Source organism: Oncorhynchus gorbuscha, unplaced genomic scaffold (assembly GCF_021184085.1).
Source record: "Oncorhynchus gorbuscha isolate QuinsamMale2020 ecotype Even-year unplaced genomic scaffold, OgorEven_v1.0 Un_scaffold_2151, whole genome shotgun sequence".
In the NCBI taxonomy this organism is placed as follows: domain Eukaryota; kingdom Metazoa; phylum Chordata; class Actinopteri; order Salmoniformes; family Salmonidae; genus Oncorhynchus; species Oncorhynchus gorbuscha.
In genome coordinates this window covers 48,560-60,388 of record NW_025745080.1, presented here as the reverse complement: position 1 = coordinate 60,388, position 11,829 = coordinate 48,560, and the positions used below count along the sequence as shown (strand labels likewise).

The 11,829-nt window shown below is 43.7% G+C and overlaps 1 protein-coding gene across 2 annotated transcripts in view; it reads left to right on the top strand.

The window, feature by feature from the left end:
• The first annotated feature begins 315 nt into the window (after positions 1-315).
• Positions 316-11,829, top strand: part of LOC124017463 (gamma-adducin-like) — a 43,916-nt gene continuing 32,402 nt past the window's right edge. For both annotated transcript variants that reach the window (XM_046332665.1, XM_046332664.1), the window contains exon 1: positions 316-392. In XM_046332665.1, the coding sequence (XP_046188621.1) occupies positions 318-392 (75 nt within the window). In that variant the 5' untranslated portion in view covers positions 316-317. The remainder of the gene's footprint in view (positions 393-11,829) is intronic.

Below are 11,829 nucleotides of genomic sequence, written 5' to 3'. Positions count from 1 at the left end.
CTCTCTCTCTCTCTCTGAGGTACCTCTCTCTCTCTCTCTCTCTCTCTCTCTCTCCTTCCAGTGAGAAGCTGAGCTCGATCAGAGGAGCGTAGGAAGCAGGCATGAGCGCAGGAGGCCATCACGCCGTGGTGACCACCCCTCCTACGCCCAGCGGCGGTGGAGGACCCGGTGGTCCTAAGGAAAGATACTTTGACCGCAGTTAAGTCCTATTTTGAGATGTGAGGTATCATCGACCCAACGCCTGGTGAGCCACAGAGGCCTGAGGCTCTCATCCATTTTCCCAGAGTACCTGAGATAATTGCCTTTTCAAGAGGAACATGTCACCTGACCTCAGACAGGACTTCAATATGATGGAACAGAAGAAGAGAGTCACACAGATACTACAGAGTCCTGTAAGTAAGAGAGACCCCTCCAGCTAGGATGGAGTCCGGGGGGGTAGAGAGGAGAGTCACACAGATACTCAGAGTCCTGTAAGTAAGAGAGAGGGGGGTAGAGAGGAGAGTCACACAGATACTACAGAGTCCTGTAAGTAAGAGAGTTTCTGTCTGCTGAATGGGGGGGTAGAGAGGAGAGTCACACAGATACTACAGAGTCCTGTAAGTAAGAGAGGGGGGTAGAGAGGAGAGTCACACAGACACTACAGAGTCCTGTAAGTAAGAGAGAGGGGGGGTAGAGAGGAGAGTCACACAGATACTACAGAGTCCTGTAAGTAAGAGAGAGGGGGTAGAGAGGAGGTCACACAGATACTACAGAGTCCTGTAAGTAAGAGAGAGGGAGGGGTAGAGAGGAGAGTCACACAGATACTACAGAGTCCTGTAAGTAGAGGGGGTAGAGAGGAGAGTCACACAGACACTACAGAGTCCTGTAAGTAAGAGAGGGGGGTAGAGAGGAGAGTCACACAGATACTACAGAGTCCTGTAAGTAAGAGAGAGGGGGGGGTAGAGAGGAGAGTCACACAGATACTACAGAGTCCTGTAAGTAGAGAGGGGGGGTAGATAGGAGACTCACACAGATACTACAGAGTCCTGTAAGTAGGAGAGAGGGGGGTAGATAGGAGAGTCACACAGATACTACAGAGTCCTGTAAGTAAGAGAGAGAGGGGGTAGATAGGAGAGTCACACAGATACTACAGAGTCCTGTAAGTAAGAGAGAGAGGAGGGGGGTAGATAGGAGAGTCACACAGATACTACAGAGTCCTGTAAGTAAGAGAGAGTCACACAGGGGGTAGATAGGAGAGTCACACAGATACTACAGAGTCCTGTAAGTAAGAGAGAGGGGGGGTAGATAGGAGAGTCACACAGATACTACAGAGTCCTGTAAGTAGGAGAGGGGGGGGTAGATAGGAGAGTCACACAGATACTACAGAGTCCTGTAAGTAAGAGAGGGGGGTAGATAGGAGAGTCACACAGATACTACAGAGTCCTGTAAGTGAGGAGTAGGACTGTGTGTGTGGTGGGGGAAGAAACAGAGAGGAGCATCTGGCCTGAAGCTCATTTTGACATCAAGAGGACAATTGATATTGTTCACCAGTTGTTGGGAATTGGACATTCTGTCTGTGAATGAGAGTTTCCTGCTTTTCTGCCGGCGGCTGCCATGTCAAACCCCTTGGGGGTTTTAACACGATGACGTTGTGACAGAGACCACAGCAACACTCCAGCAGTGTGTGTGCTGGCGTAGACGTGTTCTATTTAAAGCGTTAAATGGGATCCACATTCAACACATGCCACGCGGGTTCTTTGGCGCACTTTTATACCAGCTGTCGAGAGATCAGGAGACGAGCACAGAGTCTCTCTGCTTTAAACTTCACCTGAGTGTTTGGTGTGTGTCTTTTGTCTGAAAATGTCTATGTTGAAGGGGTGTGTGTGTGTGTGTGTGTGTGTGTGTGTGTGTGTGTGTGTGTGTGTGTGTGTGTGTGTGTGTGTGTGTGTGTGTGTGTGTGTGTGTGTGTGTGTGTGTGTGTGTGTGTGTGTGTGTGTGTGTGTGTGTGTGTGTGTGTGTGTGTGTGTGTGCCTGCCTACGTGAGTATGTGCGTACATGTGGGTGTGGTTTTTTTTGTTTTGATTGTGTGTGAGCCACAGCCTAAACCTATGAACTAATGACAGGTGACGTCCCGGAGGGCATATTGTTGTCATCTGTCTCATGTGGGTTAGCTGGTTCCAACACTAGTGTAACACCACTCTATCACAACAACAATAAACATCTCCCTCCAGCACTCTGCCTTTCCAGCTCTTTCTCTCTTTCTCTCTCTTTCTCTCACCCTCTCTCTTTCTGTCTCTTTCTCTCACCCTCACCCTCTCTCTTTCTCTCTCTTTCTCTCACCCTCTCCCTCTTCTTTTTCTCTCACCCTCTTTCTCTCTTTCTCTCCTTTCTCTCTCTTTCTCTCCTTTCTCTCTCTTTCTCTCCCTCTTCTTTTTCTCTCACCCTCTTTCTCTCTCTCTCCCTGCATTCTCTCTCTATTTCTTGTCCTCTCTCTCGCTCTCTCTCTGAACATGGGGTTAGTTTTTTGTGTTACCAGTGTGTTTCAGGGGAGAGTGATGTCAGCTCATGTTTTCTCGAGACAGCCCATGAGAGAGACTATATTTAAAGACTGATCTAGACCAGAAGCAACTAACCAGCTTGCTGAGCACAGCTGACTGGCTGTAGTGCTGCAGGCACTAGACTATTTCACCAGGTAAACTGGTCTGTAGGACCCAGAGTTCTCCCTGACCGTGTCACATCACTAGGTAAACTGGTCCAGGGCCCAGAGTTCTCCCTGACCATGTCACATCACCAGGTAAACTGGTCTATAGGACCCAGAGTTCTCCCTGACCGTGTCACATCACTAGGTAAACTGGTCCAGGGCCCAGAGTTCTCCCTGACCATGTCACATCACCAGGTAAACTGGTCCAGGGCCCATAGTTCTCCCTGACCGTGTCACATCACCAGGTAAACTGGTCCAGGGCCCAGAGTTCTCCCTGACCGTGTCACATCACCAGGTAAACTGGTCCAGGGCCCATAGTTCTCCCTGACCGTGTCACATCACCAGGTAAACTGGTCTATAGGACCCATAGTTCTCCCTGACCGTGTCACATCACCAGGTAAACTGGTCTATAGGACCCATAGTTCTCCCTGACCGTGTCACATCACCAGGTAAACTGGTCTATAGGACCCATAGTTCTCCCTGACCATGTCACATCACCTGGCAAACTGGTCTAGAGGACCCAGAGTTCTCCCTGACCATATCACATCACCAGGTAAACTGGTCCAGGGCCCATAGTTCTCTCTGACCATGTCACATCACCAGGTAAACTGGTCTAGAGGACCCAGAGTTCTCCCTGACCATGTCACATCACCAGGTAAACTGGTCCAGGGCCCATAGTTCTCTCTGACCATGTCACATCACCAGGTAAACTGATCTGTAGGACCCAGAGTTTTCCCTGACCATGTCACATTTTTTCTCTCCTGGATAGATCACGTAGTCAGGACAAACTCCTGGTCCTATAACAATGGGCCAATAGACATAGAGTTTAGAGAATAACTGTGCACTGGTTTCCTACGTGGTGTCATTTCCTCCCAGTCACACTAGTTCCTATGGAGTCGTGGGCTGTGTCTGAAGTGACACCCTATTCCCTATATAGTGCACTACTCTTGACTAGGGACCATAGGGATCCCATAGGGCTCTGGTCAAAAGTAGTGCATTAAATAGGGTGCCATTTCAGACTCATTCCCTCCCAGTCACATGGCTGCATGGGAACAAGACTATAGGTCTATACGTGACCCATCTCAACCAATCAGATATGCACGTCTTGATCGGTGGAGCAAAGCTCATTAATCTGAGTGATTTAGTGATGCGGAAAATAGAGAAGCAGTGTGTGTGCTGTTGGGTTGTGTATATTTACTGCTACTGCGGTTTGGGAGAAGGAAGCAGTGTGTGTGCTGTTGGGTTGTGTATATTTACTGCTACTGCGGTTTGGGAGAAGGAAGCAGTGTGTGTGCTGTTGGGTTGTGTATATTTACTGCTACTGCGGTTTGGGAGAAGGAAGCAGTGTGTGTGCTGTTGGGTTGTGTATATTTACTGCTACTGCGGTTTGGGAGAAGGAAGCAGACTTTTATTTCTTCTTCTCAGGCTTAAAATGACTGGATAATTTATAGAGCCTCCCTGACTCCAAACCCCTGTGAGAGGAGAGGAAGTGTTTCATCCATGCTTTCTTTCTGTTGATGTTCTCTTCATAACTTTTAACATCTTGTTCTAAAGAACATTAGCATGCGTACTCTCAGAGGAACCTTTGGAGTTTCAAACTGGAAGCTTTTCTGAGAGACTATCCCATTTACTTTGGCATTTAGGTTATAAAGCAACGTTTTTTTAGCTATGTTTTGGTTTATATACGTTATCTCAACTTTGCTTAGCTATCTTTTGGTTTGGGATTTAGGTTATAAAGCAACGTTTTTTAGCTATGTTTTGGGTTATATACGTTATCTCAACTTTGCCTAGCTATCTTTTGGTTTGGGATTTAGGTTATAGAGCAATATTGTTTAGATAGCTTGTGTACTGACATTTACATTATCTTTCAATGAGAGACCGAGAGACAGAGAGAAGAAGAGAAAAGGAGCGATACGGAGAGAGTGAGAGACAGAGATTTCAGCTGCACATTCAAGATGATGCTGTACTGATGTATTGATGTTAGGTGTCGTGTCTTTGGCATCATTAAACTGAAGACTTATTTGTCAAATAACTTTGTAATTATTATTACGCGATTAAACTGATGAATCATGTAACTGTAATTAACTAGGAAGTCGGAGCACCAAGGAAAATATTCCGATTATAAAGTTATAATTTTCCTAATATAACTTTCAGATATTTATATCTGATCACTTAGTCTTCCGATTAATGAATTCTTCTTTACCTCACGTTAGTCTCATTCCAAACGTTGTAAATTGTTGGTTATCTGCACGAACCCAGTCTTCACTATGAGTCATCCATACATCAATTGTCTTAAATCATTTATTTACTTACTAAGTAATTCACAGAAAATCATAAACAAACAGTAGATAGTTGCAAGGAAATGATAACGGCGTTTCCCTAGTGGGATAAACCGGTATCGCGGCTTGGTGGACACAAAGGGAAGTGGGGTCAACTGAGATGAGACACTACAAAGTTGATCATTATAACAATTGAAATGCTAATCCTTTGCACATGAATGCTCACTCATTCGGGCTCACTCAAACCTTATACTCAGGTTTATGGTCTCCTCTCAAACCTTGGCCCTCTCGTTATCGAGGTAAGCTGGTCTCAACCTTAGTCCTCTCGTAATTGAGAGAAACATGGTCTGGTGATAGAAAACCCGGGTGGGGGTTTCATTCGGAAGAGCAGAAAAGGGCCTGTCCCAGGATGCCCGACCATAACTGTGCTCATGGACGGTCCTCTGATTTAGTTAAGCTCCAAAGGGAATTGGAGTTTCCTTCATTAAACAGACCAGAATCGCATTACACAATTTCACAAACAGTATCATCCTCATTCATCTTATACAACAATTAGATGTAGCCTTATAACTGAGGCTATTATATACACAGTGTTGTGGTAATGTGACCATATGGTCTCCCATGAGTTTCACAAAATTGTACCAAATGGACCAGTTCGTAGCTGGAATCTTCAACCAATCTTTTATACCTTCTCCAGAACATAAATGTTGTTCGGACCTCAAGTTCTGTGAGGTGGAAGAAATTCCTTTGCTCTCTCTATGAAAACTCACTCTCTCTATACTGTGGCCATGAGGAGACAATCTCCTCCAGGAATTTACGACCTGAGGTCGCAGCAGCCTGAGTGTAGGAGACAGAGAGAGGGGGGATAGTGATCGCTGTACCCAAAGAGGGCAACGTCATGACATAGGCTAGGCAGTACAAACCCCCAGGGAGGAAAGCGCTGGTCAAAAGTAGTGCACTGTATAGGGAGTTGGGTGCTAGCTGAGATGTACAGTATTTCTATTGGTCTGCCAGACAGTTCCTTCCTGCAGGCAGTGTTGCAGCTGGAATGGGGGACCGATTTTTACTGACGCACACATCAATAGAATTGGCTGGCACTTGCTCTCTCGCTCTCTCTCTCAATTCAATTTAAGGGCTTTATTGGCATGGAAAACGAATGTTAACATTGCCAAAGCAAGTTAACATATCTCTCTTTCTCTCTCTCTCTCTCTGTCTCTCTCTCTCTCTCTCTCTCTCTCTCTCTCTCTCTCATCGGAGTGCATGCTGGGAGTGCATGCTGGGAGTGAGTCGTCAAGCAGGAGTGATTGTGAGAGCGAATGGTTTTTCTTTTTCACTCTATCGGGTTGTTGTATGTATATATATATATTGATTAGGTTAGTTGTTTTAAGGGTATCTTGTTTAAACTATCACTAAGCACGTATAGGGGTGGTGGGATCTTTGAGGTTGGTTTTTTAGCGAGGGCACAACCAGCGGGTGGGGCTGGTTGTTATGGCCACTCGTGGAAATGGAGAGTTTGAAAAACTTAGTCGGAGGCATGGAGTAAAGATTCCTGCTGCGACAGGGTGTTCAGTGGAAGAATGTAGCTTGGCTGTGGGTGCTATCATTGGGTATGATAGCATCAAATCAGCCTCAAGGATGAATAGCGCTGTAGTGATATTCTTAGATTCAATTGAAAAGGTGAATAGAATAGTTGAGATGGGTGTCGTGTTGAGAGAAACACAGACGTCGGTATTTCCGCTTATGAATCCGGCGAAGAAAGTCATGCTTTCTAACGTGCCACCATTTGTTAGAGATGAAGTGTTATGGCGAGAGTTATCGCGCCATGGTCAAATAGTGTCTACAATAAAGAAAGTTCCTTTTGGATGCAAATCTCCGTTGTTGAAACATGTCGTGTCTCATAGGAGACAAGTGCATATGATTTTAAAAAAGGAAGGAGATGAACTGGATTTAGCGTTTAGCTTTAAGATTGATGGATTTGATTATGTCTTCTATGCATCTACTGAATCAATGAAATGCTTTGGCTGTGGAAGAGAGGGGCATTTGGTGCGTAATTGTCCCGAAAATGAGCGCGCTGAGCCTGGTAGTAGTTTTAGTGCGAGTACAACTAACGCACCACCGCGAAGGGATGAACATGCTAAGGGTACAGGAGAAGAGAGAAGGTGGGCAGATGTGGTTGGAAAAGCAGGAGAGGAAGGCAGTGTGGATACGGGGGCAATTGTGGTAGATCAGAACAAAGAGGAGGGGAAACAGTAGGCGAGATTGCGACTGCCGTCGCTGAGGTGGTGCTGGAAAATGAAATTGGAGGTCAAGAGGAGATTGAAATAACGGAAAAGGAAGCGGATGTTTTCAAAATACCGAGGAGTAAAAGGAAGAATGTAAGGGGTGGTGAAGGGTCTAATTCTAAGAGAAAGGTAGAGTTTAATAAATCAATTGAAGATGAACAAGGTGTAGAGATGGTGGAGTATTCTTCTGGGGAGGATAGTGAGAGTGAGTCATCTGACGCGTCACAACAATATAGTGAGATAAATGGGGTGGAAGGGAGGTATGGGATCGAGAGGATACGTCAATTTTGAAGTTGACAAAAGGGAAGAAATATATGCAAGATTACAATGTAACTGATTTTTTCCCTGAACGTGAATTGTTTATTGAATCAGCAAAATTTCTGATGTCAAAAATTACAGGCGGAAGTTTGAAAACCCCTGAAATTGCTAGACTCAAGAAAGTGGTCACAAGAGTGATAAGTGATGTAAATTCTAAAGAAAATGAAAGAGTTCAGTTGCAGTCTTAACTCTGTAAAGAGATGTGGTGGCTGGATCGTCCTCTGTATATATATTTTTTTATCCATGAGCAGTTTTAAGATTTCTTCTTTAAACGTAAATGGGGCAAGAGATGTAAAAAAAAAAGAGCCATGGTGTATGAGTTAATTAGGGAAAGGGAAGTGACATAATTTTTTTACAAGAAACGCATAGTAATTTGGAAAATGAAGTTATGTGGCAACAGGAGTGGGGGGGGACAGTGGTGTGTAGTCATAAAAACTCAAAAAGTGGGGGTGTGGTTATCTTGTTCTCAAAAGGGTTTTTGCCGTTGTCATATGAGGTTGAAGAGGTAGTTGAGGGGAGGTTATTAAAAGTTAGAGCAAGGTATGAAAACATCACTATGTGTCTGATAAATGTATATGCCCCAGTGATGACAGTTGAGAGGGTATGTTTTTTAGAGACACTATCAAATACCATTGAGAAATGTAACAAAGAAGATTATTTGTTTATTGCTGGGGATTTTAACTGCACAGTTAGTGATTTAGATAGAAATCACCAAGAACCTCATATAGCCTCAAGGATGTTTTTAAAACGCCTCATTGTAACAAATGAATTGTGTGATATTTGGCGGAGTCAACATGGAGGAACAAGGCAGTACACCTGGGCGCATGTGAGAGAGAACATCATCTCTATGGCCAGGTTAGATAGGTTTTATGTTTTTGAGCATCAATCTCAGGTCTGTAAATCAAGTGTGATAACTCCAGTGGGGTTTTCTGATCATTGTTTAATAACAGAGGTGGTGTTCATTAACGATGTAAAACCCAAAAGCGCATACTGGCATTTTAATATAACTTTATTGAGTGATGCTCACTTCAGAAACTGTTTCAGTTTTTTTTTTGGGAGAGGTGGAGATCTCAAAAAGCCAGTTTTGTATCCATTCAACAGTGGTGGGATATAGGGAAAATCCAGATTCAACAATTTTGTAATCAATACACGAGGAATGTCACTAAAGATATCACCAGATCAATGAAAGCCCTAGAGATTGAAATAGTGGAACTCATGACATTGGTTGAGACCACAGGAGATCGAGGCCATACTCAGGCCATCAAGAGGAGAAAAGCTGCATTGGCAGACCTGCTGGGTATCAGAGCACAGGGGCACTGGTGAGAAGTAAATTTCAGGGAATATCTGAAATGGATGCCTCATCCAAATTTTTCTTTGGTTTAGAGAAAAAGAATGGACAAAGAAAAATTATTCATTGTCTCAAATCAGCTGTTGGACAAGAGCTCACTAGCCCTAGTGAAATTAGAAAGAGGGCAGTAGAGTTCTACGCTGAGCTCTACAAATGTGAGTACAAAGAGGACAAAACAGTGACACAGCAGTTCTTTGATGGGCTCCCAAAGGTGGCTGCAGAAGTTCAGGTTGAGCTTGAGCAACCATTGTCTTTGCAGGATTTATACACTGCATTAAAAGGCATGGAAAATGGAAGGGCACCAGGCATTGATGGGCTTCCCGTTGACTTTTTAAGTCTTTTTGGGCTATGTTGGGAGAGGATTGGTTAGAAGTAGCTAATGATAGTTTAACCGGAGGGTTACTACCAATAAGCTGCAGAAGGGCTGTCCTCACCCTACTGCCCAAAAAGGGTGACCCAAGGGAGGTGAAGAACTGGAGGCCGGTGGCTTTATTGTGCACTGATTATAAGATATTGTCAAAAGCTTTGTCCAACAGGCTGAGGGAGGTGATGGGGCAAATCATACATACGGATCAGTCCTACTGTGTTCCTGGCAGGCAGATAGGGGATAACATTTCTCTGATTCGTGATTTTTGGACGTCTCTAGGGATATTGGGTTGGATGCTGGTCTAATTTCAATTGATCAGGAAAAGGCATTTGACCGAGTTGAACATCAATACTTATGGCACACGCTTGAGGCGTTTGGGTTCAGCTCTGGTTTTATTGCCATGATCAAGGTGATATATGGTGACATTGAAAGTGTATTGAAAGTTAACGGTGGTTTGAGTGCTCCTTTTAAAGTGTGTAGAGGTATTAGGCAGGGATGTTCTATGTCAGGAATGTTATATGCCATTGCTATAGAGCCACTACTAAATAGCATTAGAAGTCGCATTGCAGGGGTGTGCTTTTCAGAGGATATTCCTCCTATTCGTCTCTCAGCCTATGCTGATGATGTAGTTGTGCTAGTGAAAAATCAAGCGGAGGTGGATAGCTTGAGTCTAATTGTTGATCGTTTTAGGGGAATATCCTCTGCAAAGGTAAATTGGGAAAAGAGTTGTGCGTTACAGATTGGAGAATGGTCTGGAGGGATCATGGCTTTGCCAGGGGGGCTAGAATGGTGTAAGGGAGGTTTTAAGTATCTTGGAGTGTACTTAGGAGATGAGGGGACTATGGAAAAAAATTGGAGTGGGGTGGTTGAAATGGTGGAAGGGAGGATGAGGAGATGGCGTTGGTTACTATCTCGTATGTCATATAGGGGGCGCACTATTATAGTTAACAATGTGATTGCATCTGCACTGTGGCATCGGTTGTCAGTTTTAGAACCACCATCTGGCCTTCTGGCTAAGATACAGGCAATTATTGTGGATTTCTTTTGGGATAAATATCACTGGGTTCCACAAAGTGTTTTGTATTTGTCAAAAGAAGAGGGGGACAAGGTCTTGTACATCTTGCTAGTAGGGCTGCTGCTTTCCGGTTTCAGTTTATTCAAAGGTTGCTTTATGGACCGGAAAATGTGGTGTGGAGAGGGGTGGCAGGTCTTATATTACAACGGGTTGGAGGATTAGGTTTAAAGAAGGCTTTATTTCTGGTTGATAGTAGCCAGATTTCTAGGGAGAGAGTACCTCCGTTTTACAGAGGACTTCTCAGAGTATGGAGCATAATGAAGGTGTCCAGACGAACTTCAGCGGAGTCAGTGCATTGGCTGTTGGAGGAACCTCTGGTGTATGGGGCAAGACTGGATTGTACAACTGCAGCTGTTCCACATTTCTCCAAGATTCTGGTGAAGGGGAAAATCATCACCTTAAGACAGTTAATGGCCATAGCTGGGCCCGCCTTAATGGATGGAAGACGGGTGGCAGAACATTTGGGGATGAGGTCGGAAAGGATTGTCGGACAAATGCTGGGGAGCTGTAGGAAGGCTCTGTCAGCGGAAGAATGGGGTATGCTTAGTAGTCACAAGAAGAAGGTACAAGATGAAGACGTCTCATTTCCAAGACTAGGGATTACACCAAATATCCCAGAGTCAGAAAGAAAGGCGTTATTGCTGGATTTGAGAGGGTTGGAGGAGGTGGGTTTGGAGGAGGTGAATGGGAAGGACTTGTATAGGGGTGTGTCAAGGTGTTGAATAAAGATAAATTGAAAAATAGAAAAGACACTCCATGGAGGGTAAAATTGGGCATTGATGACAAGGTAAAGCCAGCATGGAGAGCACTGTACAAACCACCGTTACAAAAGGGTACTGGAGATATGCAATGGAGGGTTTTACATGGCATCATTGCAGTTAATGCTTTTGTATCTGTTATTAATTCAGATGTTAGAGATGGATGTCCTTTTTGTAATATAAGAGAAACCATTTTTCACTGTTTTATGGAGTGTGAGAGGATAAAACCTCTATTGGAAATGCTGGAATCTTTATTTAAAGCTGTAGGGGAATTTTTCAATAACACGGTTTTTATTTTGGGGTTTCAATATAGTAAACAACAGAAAAGAAAATGTCAAATGTTAAATTTTATTTTGGGACAAGCTAAGATGTCAATTTTTCTGAGTAGAAAACACAAGATAGAAACGGGATATGGGCAGGATGTAAGATGTGTTTTTAAAGGATTAGTAAAAGCAAGAATAAAAGTAGATTTTGAGTTCTTTTCAGCTGTAAAAGATCTCCTATTATTTGAGGAGAAGTGGGCCTACGAAAGAGCGCTTTGTTTTGTAGAAGAGGGGAAATTATTTTTTGCCGATGAAATAAGTTGAATGTATATGTTATGTATTTATTTTTATTTAGGAATTACATTTGTTTTTTCATTTCTGAAAGGGCAGTGTGTCATTTGTTTTTATGTTAACACTTGAGTAAAAAATAAAGGTTTTATAAAAACTCAAAAAAAAAAA